The sequence below is a fragment of the Ambystoma mexicanum genome, chromosome 12 (assembly GCF_040938575.1).
Source record: "Ambystoma mexicanum isolate Mex_15411 chromosome 12, UKY_AmexF1_1, whole genome shotgun sequence".
NCBI lineage: Eukaryota > Metazoa > Chordata > Amphibia > Caudata > Ambystomatidae > Ambystoma > Ambystoma mexicanum.
Window position 1 is genome coordinate 576,120,382 of NC_090936.1, and position 22,531 is coordinate 576,142,912.

General features: G+C 46.1%; 1 protein-coding gene across 3 annotated transcripts in view; it reads left to right on the forward strand.

Moving 5' to 3' along the window:
* Positions 1-18,796, forward strand: part of LOC138513805 (transmembrane protein 176B-like) — a 164,092-nt gene extending 145,296 nt beyond the window's left edge. For 2 of the 3 annotated variants that reach the window (XM_069628905.1, XM_069628904.1), the window contains exons 6-8: positions 1,320-1,565; positions 10,964-11,083; positions 18,411-18,796. In XM_069628905.1, the coding sequence (XP_069485006.1) occupies positions 1,320-1,565; positions 10,964-11,083; positions 18,411-18,530 (486 nt within the window). In that variant the 3' untranslated portion in view covers positions 18,531-18,796. The remainder of the gene's footprint in view (positions 1-1,319; positions 1,566-10,963; positions 11,084-18,410) is intronic. The other variant, XM_069628906.1, reaches the window with a different exon arrangement.
* The last annotated feature ends 3,735 nt before the right edge of the window (positions 18,797-22,531 follow it).

The window sequence follows — 22,531 nt, forward strand, 5'->3', positions numbered from 1 at the left end:
TGGGTAAATACACCTCAAAAAAATACTTTAACCTCAGGGTACGGAAAAACCGTCTGAGTTCTGCTTCTGTGTTGAAGGGGTCCGCTTTGGTGGCTGGAACAAAAGAGAGGCCCCTCTCGAGGAGTGTCTGTTCAGCTTCTATTGGGGACGTCCTCTAGTGCCAGTTCTCGATTAATGGCCTTACCGATTTATGCCAGTAGCAAACTGGTGTTCCTTTGCACTTACCATGGATCCCCATCCAACCTTACAGCAGAGTAAGAAAACAGCACTTTACCCTGCTGTTGTGGCTTAATTTATGATGCAACACCTGAATTTGATGGGTACTTGTTTAATTACTTCTCAACAAGGCATATATTATCAATATATCAGTTGTCTTCACTTTCCATTATTGTTCATGAGAGTCTTTCTCCAAAGCATGTGGTGATGTGGTGGAAGCCTGCGGAGTCCCTTGCAAGCAGAGGCGTAGACAGGGTAGGGCCTGAGCGGGCCAGGCCCACCCAACATCGGTAAATGCCCACTCAGCAGCGCTGTGTGGGCATTTACAGATGTTAATGTCATGGCAATGGACCTGGGCCCAACTACATTAGCTTCAAGGCCCAATTGTTAGACAATCATGGCTACGCCTCTGCTTGTAAGGAGGAGCGCCAGGGTGCGAATCCCTACTGCACCTCCTTGCGCCGTCTGCCGAGCACGCTCTCCTCGCCTTCTGACCTGAAGTCTCGCAAGATGACGGTCGGGACCGCTCTCGCGAGACTCTACACCTGCATATTATTTTATTGATTCTCTCAGCAGGTCTGGAAGGATACCGTTACATTCAAAATAGGAGTTATTAGATAGACTGTCTGGTACAAGTGTAAAAGCAGGAGATATGCTTTAACTGCAACAAGAACATGCAGATCAGTAATAGTTGCAAAAAGAAGGGAGACTGGATCACAGCAACATTAAAACTTCTGAAACTCAGTATCCATCAATTCCTGCTTACATGAATGTTTCTTTGTAGAGAATTTTGAACAACTGCACACAAAAAAAACAAATAATAGATTGTATGAAGTGTCCAGAAATATATTTTTTTAAATGTTTGATTTTGTACGGAATATTCAAATCTCCTGGAGAATTGTGCAGCTTTCTCTAGAGGGTTTTGCAGATTTGCTTAAAGAGCAGAACTATCAAGAGGGTAAAAAGAGGTTGCCTGAGATTGTCGATTGTTATGAAAATTGTGCACTGATGTTTTATATGGAGTTTATTTGTGAGCCAGTTGTGTAACGACTTGATGTCCACCTCTCTCTTTGGGCTTATGTGTCTTCTCTCCTGTTTCATAGCACTGTGTTGCCTTTGTCTTGCACCTCCTGAGCGTGAGCGTCGCCATTGCTGCACTTTGCTTAATTTCATATGACCTTAATCCATATTACTGGTCGTATATATCGCGATGGAACCCTGATGAAATTTGCAATACACAGTCAAGCGGGGGCTACAGAGGCTATTACAGAGGCTACTACGAAACCACAACCCCAGAGCCGTACAACTGGAAGGTTGAGGAGTGTAAAAACGTGCTTCTCCGTCTCCTGGTAAGCTGTGCTTCTAATACATTATGCGTGTGGTTGATCATTGTCATGGCACCCTGTCAGTTCTGGGACCCGTATGCAGACCTGGTTATGTTATTTTGTCTGGTCTCAAATTGTTGTCCACTTGTGGGATGTAACACACAGGGCAGGAGTTTCCCATATGAATTGCATTATATGAAGGTCCCTAGTCGTGCCCAATGAGAGGGCATGGCTTCCCGGGGAATCACGCAGGCTGCTAAGGATGGAGATAGAAGCGCAGTAACTTCCAAACGGGCATTCAATGATCCTGAACAATGACTGCCACAGAAAGGAGCCTTCATTTGGTAGAAATGCTAGAAATGTTGATGCGAGTAGGGTGGTTGAGGCAGAAGGGTTTTAGTCTTTAGGAAGGTGGGAACAGTGGAGGAATTCCTTCAAATGACCTGGAAGGAAGTTCCTTTGCCCTGGCCGTTGAGGTGACCCACAAGAGGCAGGTGCCCAGTGATTATTTTAGGTTTAAACTTGACGCTGGGCACACTAGGTTATAACTAGGGTTTCTGGTTTTCAGTGTTTGTCAATTTTAGTGGTGGTTTTCCAGTGTTTTCACAAAATTAAAATACCTATATAGATCAGTGTTTATACATTTTTTGCAGATAATAATGGAGCACCTCAATGTTTTTCCACTGTAAATGAAAACATGCGTTAATTAACATACATACTTTTTGGAGTAGAAATATAGTGCATTATGCAATATTAGTACCCGGCGAGAGTCAAGCAGAATGCAACACGCATTCTGATTGGCTCTCGCAAGCTCGTTACCCGGCCGAGATCCTCTCAATTCTCGGCCAGGATTCCAGCCTCCTTGTCCACAGAGGGGGGCGTGGCAGCCCTTCAGCCAACGAGGAAGCTCGAAGCGGGGCCATCCCCGCTCTGAGCCTCCCCACGGCTGAGAGGCTGCCTTCGCCCCCCGCCGGGAACTCGGGTAATGTTTTTTTTTGTTTGTTTTCCCTCCCCTTTCCTCCCTGCCCTCTCCACCCCACTTACCTTCTTGCTCCTTTGTCCCCGGTGGGGGACAATGGCAGCCTGGAGCCATGTGGAGACTCGGAGCAGGGCCATCCCCGCTCCGTGCCTCCACACGGCTGAAGGCTTCCATCGTCCCCCGCCAGGGTCACATGTACGTTTTATTTTCTTCTTTTTTCCCCCTCCCTCCCTTCCGCCCTCACAACCCCACTTACCTTCTTCTCCTTTTTTTTCGGGAGCGATGCGCTGAACACACTTCTGTTCCCAGCCCCTTCTGTCCATCTTCTTCCACGTGGGTGATGCTGCAGTCGTCATCGGTCATGAGGTGGCAGCTAATTGGCAATTATGTAAAAAAGAAACAATACATCTCTATCTACGTAGCAGTGCACCTGGTACAAGCAGAAAGGGGCCCGAGGGAAAAGCCGTGGTCATACTAACTCACAAACTTCACTCGATCCCAGACAGGTCAGCGTCTCTTTAAGGTCTCACACCCTTGTTCTGGGCTATATTGGTATCTCTCCCTGCACCTCACAGCACAAATCATGTGACCCAGAAGTGAAGGCAGAAAGTTCTGCTTTCTGATCTTTCTTGATCACTCGGTGGTCTAACAGGTTTATGATCAGTGGTCTGGGGCTGGCTGGTACCTTGGAATTCAGGGGTCCTAAGGCTCTGGCATTTGAGTGCTATAACTTAGAGTTGAGACTGGTGGGGGTCAGAGGCCTATGACCTCCTTCTTGTAGAATTGTGCTACACAAAGATGCCTAACCCTCCCCTGGTGGCCTTGCAGGGCACATTCTTCCCAGATCATGAAGGCTGGCAACTTTATGAAGGGTTTATGGATCTCTGTGGTCCTGGCCTTTCTCATCAGTGCCCGGGATACAACCTATTCCTTTCCTCATGTTTGCGGCCTAGACCTATGATGCTAGCTACTACGCCGCATTTGCGCCTTGTCTTCCAATATGGTTGCTAATATCTAAGATTGTGTTTTTTCCTGCATGTGTACTATGTCTGCGAAGCATGCAATCATATGATCGTATAAAGGACTTTAGAAGCAGCCCCCCTTGTCTCTTATATTATATTTCACGGCCTTTGCCTTATTCTGAACCGCTTGGGGGTGTGGGAAGATCATCGCCCCCTTCCCAACAGTTTCACTCACCATCGGATGAATTCACAGGTATGCGAGTGGTCCAATGCGGAAGGGGTCTATGTTTTGGTGTCTACTCACAATTATTAACCTGTATATTGTTCTTTTTGTTTCTATCCCTGGGTTCCAGGGATTGACCTCCATCAATGGGGTTTTCTCCCCACATTTTTTGTATATTGCCCCCCTGCTTGTGCAGTTCCCTAAGCTGTGATAGGTGAAGGTTTTTGAGGACAGAGCATCTAACCCTACCAGATACCTGAGAGATTAAAGAAACTGGGCCTCATTACGACCCTGGCGGAGTGGGTTTACGCCAGCGTTATTCGCGGCGGACCCGTCCGCCCTACTACGAGTTCCCGTAGCGCCATGGAACGTTTTCCGCCTGGTTTTTCCGGGCGGAGAAATCCATGGCGCTACGGGACCTTGTTGTTAATTACGCCACCGTATTTTACGGTGGCGCAATTAACGCCTTCCCCACTCCCATTATACCCTATGGGGCAAAAATGGGAATGGGGAAGGGTAAAATGGGGAATGGGGATTTACCGCCCCGCCAAGGTCGGCATGGGGCGGAAAATCCGCCAACCTCCATGGCGCTATCGGCAGCTTTCCGCCGTGCTCCGCGGTGCATTTAGCACCGCGATTTCCGCCAGGGTCGTAATGAGGCCCACTGTGTAGTTTGTTCTCATGATCTCATGCGTCTCTTATTACTCAAGCGCTCACCGCATTACATACAGACTGTTTGAGCAACTTCCTGTTATCAATTTCAAGCAAACCAACACTCATTGCTGGAGAACGTACTGAGGTTTGGGGCAGCTGCTGCTAATCCTGTGGTGTGGCCTTTAGTGCAGTTAACAGCCTCTGCTTTCACACCAGCCCTCACCTCAGTGGGCGTAGTTTTACACCACATTCTGTTTCCGTTGCTCTCTGCTGAGCATTATCGGCATCCCAAAATGGTACAGTACTTTCCTTAATCAATGCAGGTTGCATTTCCTATGCTGTCCTGCTGCTTCTCCAGATTCCACATCTAAGACAGCATTTTTGTTTTATTTAGGTGGTGCAGCAGCAGAAGGGTCAATCCGTTATTGGAGCTCTATGACCTAACCTGTATGATTTTGATTCCCTTACCACAGGGTTAGCATAGGTCTTTGATAACCAGTATCAGGCTCAAGCATTGGAACTCGAGCTACTGGTCTCGTGCCAGAGTAACAGGGACTTACCACAGTACATAGTACACTGTAACCAGTTGACTGCCTTTACTGCTTGGCCTAAGTTCAAAAAGGCTTCTGTTCTTTACAGGGACGTCAGGGAAGTTCTCAAGGGCTCATTGGATGTGCCCCCCCCCCCGCTGTCTACCTCATTCACTCCTTTTTTTTTTGTGCTGTAAATTTACCAACCATGTCAAAGCAGAGGGGAGCGCAGCAGGCTGGGTTATCCCCGCGCTAGTTCGGTTTCCGTTCAGGTGCACCATGCCCGTGCCCAAAAGAAATTGTAAACCTTCACCGACCCCATGCAAATAGTAGGGCTCATAGGACCGCTGACGAATGCAGAAAGAGAATGCCCTGCCTCTATACTATGGTAAAGCCAGGCATTTCATCCGAGTGTCCTTGACATCCCCTCAACCCCGCCAAGAAGTCAAGGACAGATTCTGAAGGAAGCCCAGGACCTGGACCCCATAATCCCGTGTTTCCAGGTGCTTGCTAATGCTGCTCAGTCTGTGGTACTCCATGTTAACCATGGAGTTACCCTCCAGTGGGCAGGGATTCCCTTATACCCCGATATAAGCAGCAGCACTCCTAGATTGAGGTGTTATCAGAAATTGCATTGATATCGCCTACGATAAGTCCCTTTATATACCTATGATCTGAAGAAACATCCAGAGCCTGTACAAGTGGTGGATGGTTCCTCCTTAACATGTGGACCGGTAACCCAAAATACCTTGCCCATTACAATGGTCTGTGTTGATAGCCACAAAAAGGTTATTACCATTATTCTTCTGGGTGCTCTATACTGTCCTTCAGGTTTTGTAAAGCTCCGGCTGCATCAGTGACACGTTTAGGAATCTGCTAGATCACTATGTCCTCATCTACCTAGACGATATCTTATTACATGCCCCAACACTAGCAGGTCATGTGAATCCCATCCGTTCTGTCCGGAGTATAATGCATGACTGCATTGTCTATGCCAAGTTAGAAAAAATATACATTTTATGGTGACATAATCACGTTTTGGGGTTTTCTTCGTTCTCCAGCCAGGGTTGAAATGGATGCAATGAAGGTTTGGGCTATTTTGTCTTGATGAAATGAAAAATATGAAGGATTGTCATGCATTTCAAGGTTTTGCCAGATTTTACCAGTGTTTTATACAAGGTGTGTTGGCCATCGCCAAACACTTGATATTCCTTACCAAGACCTCAAAGAGCTTTGTTTGGAACCCTGAAGCAAAGTTGGCATTTAATACACTAAAAAAAGTTTTCACTACAGCTGTAACCTGATTCACGCTAATCGAGATCCTCCCTTCTGTGTGGAGGCAGACAAGTCAGCTGTTGCAGTTGGGGCCATCCTTCGCAAAGGTGCCCAGACATGTATTGACTACATCTCATGGCGTTCTTCTCTGGAAAGCTGACTATGGCTGAATGAAATGTCAAAATTGCTTATTGTAAACTCCTGTCCATCGAAGCACTTTTTGAAGAACGGTGCCATCGTCTGCACAGAGCCTGCCATCGGCTTATAGGCTACAGGGACTTTAAGAACATGTTGGCTTTAGCACATTCTTCTCGTTCACATCAAGCACAGTGGCACCTTTTCTTTGCTGGATACAATTTCATGATAACCTGTCGACCTGGCATACAACACTCTAAGGCTGACACCTTATCTCATCTATGTGAACCTGAACCTGCAACTAAGACTCCAGAGCCACTATTTCTGGATTCCAGATGAGTGGTATGTCTTTGCATAACACCAGACTCATTCTTGGACCACATAAAATACAAGGTGAAGTCGAACACTGCCTATTTTTTTACATGTGGGTAACTTTATCATTAAGGACTTCTCCACCTTCCTGGGGAGTTCTTGGGTTGTTTGGCCCTGCATTAGTGTCATGATATCAGAAAAGCCAGGCACCCATATATACAGAAGCCTATTCAGCTTCTACAGTGCTAGTGTTGGTGATGGCATCTGGTCAGTGTTGCAGAGTCTTATGTCTAAATGTACAATGTGTATGCTAGGGCCAAGAATCCATTCTCTAAACCTGTATGCCTTCCAAAACCCTAGCCAGTTCCTCTAGGCTCTGGCACATAGTGAGTCTGGAGTTTATAGTTCAGCTGTCTGTGGACCAAAGATGGCACACTTTGTTCCATGTAGAAGCCTACCCAGTGCCCTTCAACTTTCATATTGTTGTTACATAATGTCATGTCACTGTCCTTGTTGCCCATCTGACCTTGTTTCAGATGGGCTCCCAATTTGCCTCTCCCTTTTGGCTTTGTTTCACCTCCCTGCTACACATTGATGTTCCGTTGGCATCTAGCTAACACCCACAGACAGATGGCCAAATAGAAAGGGTAAACCAGACCCTAGAACAGTACTTCCACTGCTACTGTTTACAGCATCAATCTTCTTGGTATACCACGCTTCCTATGACAGTGTTTGTCTTTAACAACGCTCCACACACACCCACTGGAACTTCTATGTTTTTTCATGTTATGGTATCCATGTACATATGTTGTCTGTAGACCTGCCAACCTCTGCTTCAGTACTACCAGCAGTGGATACTGTACATTGAATTCAGAACATGCATAGCAATGTCTGTGACCACTTGGTATGTGCGCAGGAGGCCTACAAATGACAAGTGCACCCTCTTATCTCCCGGGAGACCTGGTATGTTTAGTTACTCTGTGTTTGCATATTCCAAATACCCCAAAACTCCTACCTCATTATGTTGGCCTATATTCAGTCATTTGGATAATCAGTCCCATTGCATGTGCAGTATGGTGGGCTTGGCAGTACCATATTCATTCAGTGTTCTACACCACTCTTTTGAACCTGTATAAATCAGGTACAGGAGGGTGGCGAACACAGCCACTGGCAGTCACTGGGCAAGGCCACCAAGAATATATGAGGTAGATGCTCTTTTGGCGTGCATAAAGAATTGTGAAATTACCTGGGAAGATGGAGCCCGAATACTGCTCCTGGGAACCTGCATCTTAAGACTGTCTCTCATGATCCATGACTTGTGGCAAGCTTCAATAAATGCCTCCAATAGAATCCACAACTGGCAGGGCCTGTGCCGAGGGCAGCGGGATCTATCAGTATACGATTACCAGTAAGGCCATCTCATCGACAGCACTCACCATTCAGTTCTTACCATACTGTTTGCAGCAGGCAAGAATGAAGGCTGTCTGAACTTTAATGCCCAAGCTACATTTCCCAACACCACTTTGGGTGACATCACCTGGAAGAACGTGTACACATTCCCCAGACTCCCCAAGCTACATTTCCCAACACCACTTTGGGTGACATCACCTGGAAGAACGTGTATACATTCCCCAGACTCCCCAAACTACATTCCCAACACCACTTTGGGTGACATCACCTGTAAGAACGTGTATACTTTCCCCAGACTCTATTAATGCCTCCCGCGTGTGCGTGCTTCTGGCGCACTTGAATATTGCATCATTAGATCGCTGCATACTTTGCCCTCAGAATCCATATTGAATTATCCATGTAGCTGCTGACAATGACCGCCTTGCCTTCTGGCCTACTTTGGTCTGCCTCTTGTTTTATACTCTCAGAATTCTTGGTCTCGGGAGGATAGCTCAGAGGCAACGTGCTCACCATGGAAGCAAGACAACACGGAGCAACACAGGTTCGATCCCCAGGTCCGCGCTTAGAAACCTCTGGGGATTAAGCGCATTACAAATAACCTGTCATATCATACCACCAGTCACCTGACATTCGGCTGACACACCCTGACTTCTTACTTGTATCTGTTCTTCCTTGTCTCAGTCACTGCAACATTTGATTTACACTCCTTCTAATGGCCTTTCCAGATCTGGCTCGGTCCCCATCATCAACCCACTTCACTGTCACATACCTATCCATACATGCCAACATTGTGCAGCAGCTGGGAGGGAGATTTTCTCTCAAAAAGCGGGAGAATAAAATGTTCCCATTCAAATGCATTGAGTTTAGGATTATTTTAGAACGGAGAAAGTGAAAAATAGCAATGTTTTTGATGACTATCACCATTTGGAAAAAACACTTATTCTGTTCCCCTAGGGATTCCTCACTCGCTCGTTCTTCCTGCCCCCTGACTTCCTTAGCTCTTCCTCCTGTTCTTTGCTCCAAAACCAAACTGTGAACTGTTTTGTGTTGAAACACTGTTCAGTGTAGAAGGAGAGGAAGGTGAATCACAGACTTCGCTGGGACTCACTGGGAATGCTCTCACTGACTTGGAACTTTGAATTTGCATTCCTTCTGGTTGTGTCTGTGATGCAGTCGGCTTCCGCCAATCTCCCTACTCTTCCTCTGCTTCTGTCCTTGTTCTATTTTGCAGTCAGGTTCCCACCTTTCCCCACTTTCTAGTTTTACCGACCATGGGATCCATTCACAGGTATGCCAGGGGCCCATTGAGGAATAGATCCTTGTTTTGGTGCCTACTAGCAGTTGCTAACCTGCTAACTCTTCATTTCATTTACAGCAGTGGTCAGTGGTCACCAGGAACTGAAAACCAGGAGGGTTTCTTCCCCACATTTTTGCAAATGACCTGCCTGCTTGTGCAGTTCCCTAGGTGGTAATACCATAGTAGAGGGGGTTTGAGGGGGCAGAAATTCTAGGTATACGAGATTCCTAACATCGTTTAGAAAATCCTAGTGTTAGACGATGGTGCTCTTAAAAACCCTTCTGCTGTGTTCGGGTGGTGATAAAATCCCAAGGAGTTGGTTTGCAGGAGTCTTGAATATCATTGCATTGTATGATTGTCTTGGGGTGTCCATTGTTTGGCAATGTCAGACTAAGATGCTTACTAAACTATTCCTGTGATGTTATTACACCAGTTATTCCATTGCTAGATTGGTTATTGGTCATGGAAAGATTAATAATAATAATTTAGCATTTATATAGCGCTACAAACCCTCAAGTATCTGAGCACCCCCGGTGTATGGTGCTCATTTATCAACCTCAAAAGGATGAAAAACTGAGTTTGGCCCTGGCGGGATTCGAACCTGCGTCAGCAGGCCCAGCCTGCACAAATGAGAAAGCAAGTGCTCTACTCGCTGTGCTATCGGACCAGACCAGAAAATTCAGTTCCTTATTTCTGACACACCATTCATAGTGCTATCACAGTCTACTAACTCTGGTAGAAAAATACCTGCACTACAACTCTACCAAATATACACATTTCTTTAGGGTTCTAAATATCTTTGAACAAAAATACTAAAACAAGCAGGGAAAGGAGCGAGCCATTCTTTAAACTCTACTGACCAATGGGCCAATCTGACCTAGAGATAACTATTCATTGATTCAAGAAATCCCTGCATATATGATTATCTCCTACATCCACTGATCAATTCCACATTCCTTCCGAGTGTAGTACCAAGCCGTCTTCTCCTGCTCTCTAGAAGGCACACAAACAGTTAACTATGCTATTAACGTATGCAGATGCTGTAGTAAAAGAGAATGAATGGATTCCCACAACAAAGTTCTGTAGGCTTAGAAGATGTGTCATATGATTTTGGATGTCAACATAAAGAGTGAATGTACTGTTTGTTTTAGTGCAGACAGTAAATATATGGATTTGCTTGCAAGGTGATAGTTGTGATATGTGGCAGTGCTGACATTTGTCTTATGCTAATGGCTGTTTTTGCTGATTGGAGACTTGATGCGATGGTCTACCCGCAGAAAGATTGCCCCTGCATTTATGCAATGTGCTTCAATAGAGGGTTTGAATACTTACAGGATTACTAGGCGTCCCCAGGCACACCAGATTGCAGTCACAGGTTTTCATTTTTCTAACATTTGTGAGCTGTTATTTTAGCCAGTTTGTTCAATCGATGTACATTTGTACAAGAAACACTTGTGTACAGGCGCGTTATAAATGCCATATCATATCATAAAATGTGACTATACTCTGAAAGATTGTGAAAAGAAAGCCCAGGGCTAGGACATGGTGTTCATGGCGACAGAGTTATCTTATATCCATTGTTATTGAGGAATGCAGTTTGTTTGTGATGCTGCTGATTTCACGTTGTTCTTTATATCTATTGCAGAATATGTTCCTGGGCATGACGATCGTGTTTGTGGTGTCCAACTGTTTGGCATTATGCATTTCCCTGTATTCGCTGGGCTATCGCATCAAGAGCCTGTGCTGTGCATGTGTCTCTGAACAGGTAAATACATGTTTTCATTTTGGTCCCGATAGGTAAAACGATTTTTTGAACAATTACGAATCACGTCATTACCAGGTTTTGAAGTATGCAGTTGATGAGTCTTGTGATAGACATTTTGAAATATTATGGGCGGGACAGCCAGAATATGGGTCAAGCTGTCAAAGTCTGCATCGCAGTCCTACAGAATCCAAAATAGAACACGCCACTTTTGTAAGCTTCTTTAACTGAGCAATGGAGCGGTCCACTTTGCAATATAGCCCACCTGGGAAGATACTTGTTTAGGCCGGTTCTGGCAATCAGAAATCACACAAAGCTTTCACACACCTGGTGCCTGTTAAACAATTATTTGGCACAACCTCAGAGCTCTATAGCATACAAACATTTTGGCAGTAAAATGTGCTGAGTTTCAAGTACAGCGTACAGCATGGCGAAACAGAAAGGAGATAATGAGAGGCAGGCGCTTGAGGATGTCGAGCAGAGTAGAGGAGGTGGACTAGAGAAGAAGTGGGGTGGGGAGGAGCAGAGGAGGCGGAGTGGGGGCAGAGAAGAGTGTAAGAGGGTCATGATCATTATTGAGCAGCAAGGAGTCAGTGTGACAATTCACTTACTCTCATCATGTCTCCCCAGAGGGGAGACCCTTTCCCTGAGGCTAGGGAGGTGCGGCCGATACCGAATAGTGTGTGAGGGCCTCATGGGGAGGGACTCCCCTTTTGGGGTGAAGGATGACCACCTGGGGTACAGCCCATTCATTAGTCAACGTCACACCCCAAACTTCCCTAACTCCCCTCTATTCCAAGCCACTTCCTTGAGAGTAAACCAATGTATCACTGTAGTACATGGGATACAGCCTAAACAGAAAATACCAAGATGAAGACGAGCACAGAAGACATGAGGATTACTGACTGTGCTAGTACTGGTACAAGGTGGCCCAGAGGAGGCATAAAGATCAAGGTGTCAAAAGAAACAAAGGACTTTGACAAGCCGCCAGTGAGGGACTGACAACATTGAATAAGAAGAGACGATGGACTAAAGAACTTGTCAAGCCCAGCTGAGAGAAGCAGCAGAGGTGGAGACTGTCCCGCAAGCGGGTTTCAAAACTAGACGGCAGACCCGAGGAAGAGAGGATGCTGGCAAGCAGCTGAGAGAGTTCTCAGAGAGACTCGCTGGAACAGACCCAGGCACGAGACCAAGGAGAAGCAGAGCCGAGGGTTGCTGCACACTGAGACGCCATGGTGCAGCAAGAGCGGAGGATAGAAGCCCGAAGAGCCGGAGAGACGAGCCCTAGTCCCAGGAATCCTCAATGATGTGCCAGTGCCCTAGTGAAGGTCGCTGGCAACTCGCTGGTTGGTATAGGAGACCCAGAGGGCACACAGGTTCAAGCGTGGCAGGGCCAGGTGACTCACTCAGCTTGTGAGCAGTGATGTGGCTGTTGGGCGTATGAAGGGTCAACTGTACATCGGAGGCAATCTTCCTCGTAGCATTGGCATTAATAAGCCCACTGACCACCAGAGAAGGGTCTGCGACACCAACATAAGTGAAGTGAGAATCTGAGAAAATCTTCCTCAAAACAGGGGCAAAGATAAGTCCACTGACAACCAGAGAAGGGTCTGGGACCCCAACACCAGTGACAGACATCTGAGGAAACTTCCTTGTAGCAGTGGCAGAAATAAGTCCACTGAAACCCAGAGAAGGAGTTGATACTTTGCTAATGCCGTGAGTGGCAAAATAAACACCAGGTTTGAAAGATACAGAAAATAACTCTTTATTGGATGATATTATTCTTTAGTTGTAGTGTCAGGGGGATAGAGGTAGGTTTTGACACAGGACGGCAGAGTTTGATTTCGACTGGCATTCTGACAGATCCTTTAGTATTAGTTTGAGGCAGGGAAATCCCTCTTAGGACATAGCGATAGTGAGAGTTTCTTTTACTATAAATAAAAGTTTACAGGAACCAACATGCCACCCTTGTGTCAGTTTCCTTCATTGCCACCCTTACAGCAGGTTGAAGTGACATGTCCTCTCCCACATATGCACATGAAGTACACAAAGATGATGGAGGTGAGGATGATGAAGCAGAGTAAAGTACAAGTGTCTGGGAAGAGCAGGTGTGTGAGGTAATAGGGAGAGAAGGATGGTAGGGCCACGAGAATGCAAAGAGAAGGGAGGACCTTCTCAGGACCTGGGGCCTTCTAAAATTCTTGACTAGGTGGAGGAGGAGATAAGGGGGCTGGTTGTAGGAGTAAACCTATCCCACTTACCCTGACTTTCTGCAAGAGTCTGATGCTTATCCCTCTTCATATGACCCAGGACATCAGGGGTCCTGGTGTCAGGTGATCTACAAGAACCTGAAGACCAATGCATTGTCCTGTGAACTCCAGCGACAACCAAGAAGAATCAAATTAAGGACAAGAAAGAAGTGCAGAACATTATGGAATCCCAAGGATTTTGAGTGACGGTATACCGCTAACAATGGTGGCCTGAAATAAGGCAGATAGTATCGAAGGTGAAGTTCTAAGGACACTAGTCCTGATGAGCTTGGGAGAAGCTTCCCATGGTGTCATATCCTGATCCTAACCTTGTTTGGTGTGAAAATAACAAAGTAGCTGATAAACCTTTACTGGCATGGAGTCATCTGTTGATCCCTCAGCTTGGACAACCCCCTCAAGGGATTAAAGACGTAGGATAGATATGTGAGGGGTTAGGAAGAAGGAGTTCATGGTGTTATTTATAGGGACAAACCACCTTTGACACTGTGCATCACACAGTCTTGATCAACTAAAGGAGGCAGGTTCCACCCTCAACTAACATGCTTCCATCCTCTCTGACAAAGTTACATGCTACCTTTTCTCTCCAAATCGTGACTGGTCTAGTGTGGGGGGTTCCATTACCCGTTCTTTCCAACATCTACATGGCACCACCAAGCTAATCTACACATGTAGTCTGAAGTGTTACAGCTAAACCAGTGATACTGAAATTATATTATGACTCAACACCACAGATGACTCCACCTATCCAGACCTTTCAGGGTGCCTTCAGGAAGTCAACCTCTGGATGAGCAGCAACCTTTGTATCTGAATCCTGACCCTATGGGAACTTGTCCTCTTGTTTTTCTCTGTTCCCATCCATTGGTATACATGCACCGAACCAGCACAGCAAGTAAAAAGCCTCAGTGTCATCCTAGACACAGAACCTAAGTGTTGCCAACAACGGTGATTAAAAAAGCATATTTCCACCTACGCACTGCACCCACATCCTTCAATACCCAGCATACCCGTAAAATATGCTTGATATATTTTGTCTGGCCATCTTGCAATCTGAATACTCCAATGGCTTGTGCTGTGACCAACTTCTTACCTCACATCAGAAATGCAGAGAGTACAAAACATAACAGCAAGACTACTTCTACATTTCCACGCACGCAAGAGACAGCACATCCACAGCCATAGTCACACACTGGCTTCCAGTCACTCCAGGGCGCATTTCAAATGTCTCTGTATTGCCCATGAAACCTTCCAAAGCAGTGAGCGTGAATTCTTTCAACAGAAAGTCACCTACAGAACAAGCCATCCTCTGGGATCATACACAGAACACCTGCTCACGTGCCACCTAAATAAGCGGAGGTAGATCATTTTCGGTACAAGTTGCTGGATTGTGGAACAGACACCTGATATTCACAGCATCCATGATCCCTTGCTGTTCAGAACGGCCCTAAAAACATGCATCTTCTTTATAGAATGAGATTAACCCTTAAATCACCCCAAACTACCTTTCTAGAATAACGACCATGCACACAGGAAAAACACCTAACCTCCTGCAACAGGCCCTACCACAGGCCCACTTATCGTTCACTGTTGCCCTGCCCATTCACTGGCCCAATGCTCATCTGTCAACGCCCACTTAACCTTCCACCTCTCGGCTGCCCCTGACTCTCCTCTCATCCGTCATTCCCGTTTATTTTCCCTCTTCACCTACCATCCCCTTGCCTCCCATCACCCATCCCGTTACCCATCCCCTGTTGAGACCATTTGTCTGTCTTTCAAACCCGCCCATTGTATGTCATTAAAATGATCTTTTTCCCTCCATGGCCAAGTTCTCCTCTGTCATTGCACCCCTCATCTGATGTGCCAAGTCCGACCTACACACCCCTCATCTGTCACGCACTTCAACGTACCCACCCTTTGTTTGTCATCCCACCTTGTCTGATGTCCCTTCCTCCTCTGTTGTTTCCAATCATCCATCCAACCAGTCGTATCTGCTGTCAACACCTGCCCAACCCATATCTGATATTTCAGCACCATCAACCCCATTCTCTGTTATCTCTCACTTATCTCTCTCCAACCTATCATCACCTTCCAGTCACCCCTCACTCGTCCGTCAGAAGCCCTCCATTTTTTGTCATCACTTCTACCCTCATTTGTCATCCAGAATTTTGCTATCCCCCACTTATATTCCCCTCCTTCCTTCGTCAGAACACCTCCCTTGTTTGTCCCATCCCCCACATACACATTTCTCACCTGCATCCTCCCACCCAAACTTCCATGTTGCATTTGGAAGGCCATCTCAATTTGGTTTGGGCTCTGAATGTTTGGAGGGAAGGAGTTTCCTCTTCATTACTCACATGGCAAGGAGGTTTAAATGCCCTTGTAGACACTCGTAGGGCGAACGGACATCCTCCACTCAAGTGCTGCTCGGCTGCAGGCAGGAATAAAGAGGAGGACCGATCCTTCATCCTAGCCACTTCAATATGAACATTTGGCCCTGGCTATTGCGAGGCTGATGATGTTCTGAATGTGATGTTGGCCGGCGAACAATTAGCTGAGGCTGTTTATGCCGACAGGGGAACAATGTTGTTGGAGTGGTGCCAATTCAAGAGTAGCAACCAGTTGTTGTGCCTCACGACCGTTGTGTTTGAGGTTTTTTCACTGTCCAAACATGGTCTTAGTGCAGTCACTGTTAAGGGCTCTTTATTCATTGTATCAGCGTTCAAGAAAAGAAGGGTGCCTATTTCGCGAATCCACCGTTAACGCTTTTTCCAAAAACGTTGGTTAATTTCTTCCCTCTAAAGCCTTTTGATCTTTTTTCCTGTCACTTGAACTTGCTTTTGACATTTCTGCTCTCGTTGAACCTAGGCATTCTTGTACACTGCATCTCCTTACTATGAGGACAACGATCCTGCGGCTACCACTTATACGTGATGTGGGGTTGTGCTACATGCACCTCGTGTCGACTTCCCTTTTGTAGTGTTCTCTATGAAAAAGAGGACCTTGGGCGAGGCACTCCTTTCATTTGAATGTGGTCCCCGAAGGTCATCTCTCTGAAGATATGCCTTCTGCTGTTTTTCCTGCTCCTTTTCCATCTCGGGTGGAGGAGAGGCTTCATCTCCTTGAGCAGAAGTGAACTTTCAGTTTACACGTGGTTCAGTCTAAGGAGTATTGTATTGACAACCAACTGTTTGTAGAACTTCTCACCCGTAAAAGGGCAAGGCCATTACTAGTTGAAAGTTTTGGCCGGTAAGGATCCATTCTTTAGAATGGGTCTGTTGTGCAGCTATTTTCTATTTGGGTTATCTGCTGCCACCATCCTGTATTCTGGTACTGATTTTTGGTGTCTTTAAAAAGATTAGAAATGTATGGGAGCAAGGTATCCATCAGAACCAAATTACATACCTCCGATGAGGTTATTTCTGATGCATATGGTCGTCCTCCCACGGATTTCCCATCACTCTCCCGCTGACTGCTCAACTGATTGGATAGATCAGCCTAAGTTGTGCTCTTTTCATGGAAGTCTTGCAGCTGGTTTCAGCTTCTGTAGAGCGTGTCAATGTTCGGCAGCTTTGGTATGCAGGTGTGTTACCATACACATGTACCTGCTCTGCCACTTCCATCTTCAGGCATTAGTGTAGCCCATCGCAGTCTGATAGAGCATCACCAACATCCTCTGGTGACTGTTTAAGATTTCAGGATCCAGTCTGCTATAATAAACAATGTAAAGAAAATTAATCATAAGCAGTTCACACCACCTAGGAGAAGCCAGAAGTCAAGGGAGAGAACGAACAATACAGCAGGGAGAGGGTGGATATAGAGAACTGGCCAATAACAAGAGCAACACTGCAGAGTGAATAGCATAAAAGTGAATACGAAATCACCCTGAAGACAACCAAGCCTTTACTAAGCACAACCCCTTTGGCTGTTTTCCAGACTCAAAATGCAACACAAAACAACAATGCAGCATTGTGTAGGAATCCTCTCCACCAATCAGAATCCCACAGTTTGGACACTGATTATCCTTCCAACTTTACGTTTTTTTAAAGCATTTTTAGATGTCGGCCCTGTGATGAACACTCCACAACTCTCATTACCTATCACGTCTAAAGCATCACAAGAACTGCTATTATAACTCATCACCAAGGATTGGATGCTACCTTCTGAGAATGAGTCCCAGTGTCTCAGAACTCAGCGCCACCACCTCAGTGTCACAATCAGCCTTTTTCACGAAAGAAATATCCTACAAGACAACCATGAAACCCTGAAAAGTTCAAATTCAAATCCCTCCGGGATGCCAAGAAGCCCAGCAAACCAATGGGCATACGCCCAATGCCCAAGTACTCTGTAACAACAACTGAACACTGAAAAAAGCAGCTGAAATTCACCAAAACGGTGTGCATCCTAAGATACACCTCAATGATCACCCACACCTATGTCCACCTGTTTTACACCTTTGATATTGAATGTGCCAGCAGTTCAGAAGAGCCCTTGACCTGAAGGACAAATGTGGCTAATACACCCCATTTTATAGCTTAGGACTATACATCCACACAGTCTCATGCCATCATTCCCAGAGTGAATGACCCAACACACACACCCCCTTTTTAAACATTCAGGCAAGGGCTGTCACTTTGAAGGTTCCACTAGACCAGAGCCTTCTTTGAAAAACAAAGCTGGAGGTCCAATAAGAGTTATTTTCGATTTCTTGAGAACCTAACCAGCATCGTTGATATCCATATTGTGAATGATTTGGGAAGTGCTCATCACTGAGTATTCATTAGCCCCAACTGCAGTTAGTACTAAGTGCATGTGTCTCAAGTATGCCCAGTAATAATTCTATGTAATATTATCCTGACTCAAGGCACTACCCCTTCTGTTAAATGTGCATGCCAGACCAGCTAGGTCTCTGCTTTCTGCACCCAGTTCCACAGTCCCTGATCTCACATTTCATCCTGCTGCCAACACCTCCTCTAGATCTAGTACCCATGTCTACTTTACTGCTCATGACCCTTGGGCTTCCCTCTATACTTTGCTTTTGGTTTACAAGTTTCAAACGCTGGCAGCTCTGTTTCTTTCAGGAGGAAGAGGAAGCCACTTTGGAGAAGGCCGAAGCCGCTGCTTGCCACCCAGCCCCCGCCTTACACAGAGAAATGGGGAAAGGTGGAATCCATTTAGATGCCTAGAGCCGGCGTCCCTCGTGGCACGGAATGCAAGTGCAGATTGCCGGATCTGTGTCAAATAACTGCAGAAGAAAGCCCTGCTTGGAGATACCTGCTTGCAATGCATGACTCTTGTCAGGAATATCCTAGCTATCTCTATCTTTGGAAAAGTCTATATTTCTAAATATTAAAGAATCTGATCTTTTATTTTTTTTTTAATTATGGTAGTGGGAAATAATCAGGTGCTCTGAGCTGATGATGAAATAAAAGGCTGTCGACACATTTCCATATTTTCTGCATTTTAGAATTCTTTCAGGGCGTAGGATAATACTGTGTAACTCAATGTATCTGCTTTGAATGCAGCATTTAATTTAAAACATCTAGGCGTTGTTCACTTCATTTTTCAGTTCAAACATTGGCATTGACGTGTTGGAATTGGCAGGAGATACTACACGCTAACAGTTAGTGCCAAGAAGCTAACCTGTGGGTTTTTGCACCAATAGAAGAATCCATAAAGTCTGACAGACCAATGATTTAGCACAAGTAAGCTAAGTGAAAAAATACACCGCTGCTAAACCGCCCCACTCAATCAAAGTGGGGGTAATGTACACTGAAGAATGGAATGCCATGGAAGAATAATGTATACTTGCACTGCAGATTACCACCCTACAGAGGAAACTGTAGCAAATGTCAGAGAAGCCCGCCAACACCAGATCCGTTGCTCATCCTCTTAATTCAGCAAATTCACCCAGGGAGTGGTCTCAAAATAACTGAACAGGTCATTCTGAAGACGAACAGTTTCTTGGCAATGCTCGGTCAGATTTCAGGCTTCAGCATGGCAACAAAACATCCTTGACTGATGTCAGAGAGTGGACATCGATGAGGTAGGGAAGTGCTAAATGGCCATCCCTATCCTTTTGGAAGTCACTGATATCGTTGACAATGAGCGGCCCCTTAAATGTCTATTCGGCTGGATGGATATCTGGCCATACCCATGCAAAGGGGCGTTCTTCTTTCAGAGCATGAAATCAAGTAAGAACTTTATTCAATCACATCCGGAGCCTACCATTTTGTATACCCCAGGCCCTGGAAGCTTGCTCTCTTTTTCATCCACTGAGGCAATAAGACACCTCAAGGTGGACTCTGTGTTGTATTCCTGTGAGACCCAGTCTGTGGTTCGCAGAGGGAGCAATAGACTGAGGATGCAGAATGATGTTCCCTTTTAGATTCATTCAGTGAATGAGTCCCTCCAGTACTTCCAGTACATAATTACACATTCACTGCATTATTCACCTTACTGTTTGCCTCCCCAGATAACAATGACCTTTGGTGGTAAGTACAATCCATTTCTGGGTCTTTCTCACCTTCAAACAACTGAGGGCTGGTGGCTGAAGCATTGCTACCATGGGGCACCATCACAGTGGCATTGTGCAAGGAAGGGTACAAAGATTTCACAAACGTCCAAAACACACGTGTTTCTTCATGCTTATAGCCCTTGAGTCTAGGGTCCAGGCCCTTTATTGCATATCTGCTTTTCCACCTTTTATGAGATTGAATCATTCCACTGCTCTCAAAGGTTTTCAGGCCCATGCACTATTCATGTATAGGATTGGGAAAGTGTGCAACGCACCGCAGAGCGGCAGATACCAGGCATCATTAAGGATGAGAGGGTACATAAGGACGCTCTAAACTCTTTTGGAGGAGGGCCTGGCTCATTAGATGAGATGGAGCGGATGAGATTAACCCTTTGGTCGCTGAGTGATATTAGTATATAGGCCCAAGAAAAAAGGATCCTCTAAGTGACCCTTGAGATCAATGGTACTGCCTTGCTGTTGGAGCATCCCTACAAGCCAACACAAATTTGTATGATGTTGTAACTAGTATTAGATAGATGACCAAAGGACAGAAGAAAAGATGTCAGGAAACTGTGATAACTTATGATTGAGAGCACCCATAACATGAGCTCTATCCACCATGGTCTGCATGCATATTCAGGTATTTTTCTGCATTCCATAGAAGAACATATGGGTTAAAGCCACAGAGGATTTATTACAGAGCTAGCACAGGTTACAGGAAAGGGAACTACCTGGATGCAGGCAGAACAGGGTCTACAAAACATTGTGCCAGATAAAAACTAAAGATTGAGGTTCACTGGCTGTTCTAGTGGTGTGAAAGATGCGTACACAAACTGTGGCATCTGACCTGCCAGTGATATTTCCCCGTTTCCCGTGCACAGTGTCATTACATGGAATCTCTGAGGGATGTGGTTACCACTGTAATAATGCTCGTGAGCGGAGAATGTGGACGAAGCACTTGAATGAGTGGTTTGTGAGGGAGCATCTCAACGTGATGGTGCCAGGGTTGTAATTTTAATAAACCTGGTCATCTACAGTTGGCTGGCCACCTCTTCAGGACCACATTTTGACGAGGAGGGACTGCTGCTGCTATGCTGTCATGTTGGGTGAACCAGACCCTATGCATGTTCGGGCATCACCTGAGCCTGCTTGTGCACGACATGCGCCCCTGCCTGCTACTGGCATTGCGAGCTATAAGGTTTTGGCTAAGCCTATACCGGTTTGCCCTTGTCCATCCAGGCCTTTTCCTGTTACCTAAATCCATCCTTCTCAAACTGCCCCGGCTCGTGTCTCACTCGCCTCCCCGTCAAGCCCAAGACTCCATTGTACAGGCAACTGCATGCGCACAAGAGACTAGGCCTGGGACTTCCGGTCTTCAAGCAGGTGTGTGCACATGTAGCTCCTCTACTGTGTAGTATCCTTTCTGTTACTGGATAACCGTGCAGCACTGGGCATGCCTTTTAGCAGGAAACACGGCTCCTCCACCTCACATACCCACAGGCCATCATTGCAGACACGCTATGGCAATGTTATAGATGCTTGGAGCAGGCCACTCTGTTGGCAGCTGGTGTTGCAGGTCGCAAATATTGCAGTCACATACATAGGCCAGCAGGAGGTGTGGCTCACGCAAAAAGCTTGCACTTGTGGTATATACCCTAAGACAAGTGCAAGCTTTTTGCGTGAGCCACACCTCTTGCTGGCCTATGTGTGTGACTGCAAAATTAGCGACCTACAACACCAGCTGCCTCCAGAGTGGCCTGCTCCAAGCATCTTTAGGATTACTAACAGCATTGTGGAAAGTATTACAGTGCAGACCCCAGCATGTTTCCTTGCAAGCCTGGTGAGCCTGCCTTTCAGTGGCAGGACTGGAAAGAAAGCTGAAAAATATACATCCGCTCAGAGTCAGACTCTTTAAAAAGAGGTTTCTCCCTTTACATGTTTTGGGCCCAGAAGGTCAGAGAGTCTACAGAGAGCTGCCTCCCTTGGCCACAAGGGCAGTCCATAACGAGTATCAAATAGACTTAAAAGTAGCTTGATGAGCTATGACCCAAAAACTAATGTGATAAACAGATATAACCTTTATACTCAAAAGCAGGGAGATTGTGAAACAGTCGAGGACCGCATGTCATCTCTTTGGAAGTCGCAGTGTCACGCCAAGTGGCTGAGTATCAAACCAACACTGGAAGAGACAGAGGGCCTCATTACGATACTGGTGATATCTGTGCCTGTAATACAGGCACGGCTGCTTCCGGTATCATTTTTTTTTCTGGAGCCCAGGAATGGGCAATTACTGTGTCATTGCGGCCTTGCCGGAGCTGGGTATCGCCCATTCCCAGGCACCGGAAAATATTCTTCCCCTTTTCCATTTGAGCACCATAGGGCTCAATGGGAATGGGGAAGCCGGATGCACCCGCACCATTCGTGAATGGTGCCGGTGCATCCGACATGCTCTGCTCGCGGGTGCCGGTAAAGCCGCCAGGTCAGAGCTGCTGGCTGCAAAGGCACCCACGAGCAGAACTGGTAGTTTGCTGGTCCGGTAGTAACGGCACCGGTAGCTTACCAGCGCCGTTACTAGCGGACCGGCAAACTTGTAATGCGGCCCTGAGACCATATCCATAGTGAAAAAGCCATAGTCCCCCAAGGAGATGAAAGAGAAGAAGTCTGAACCCG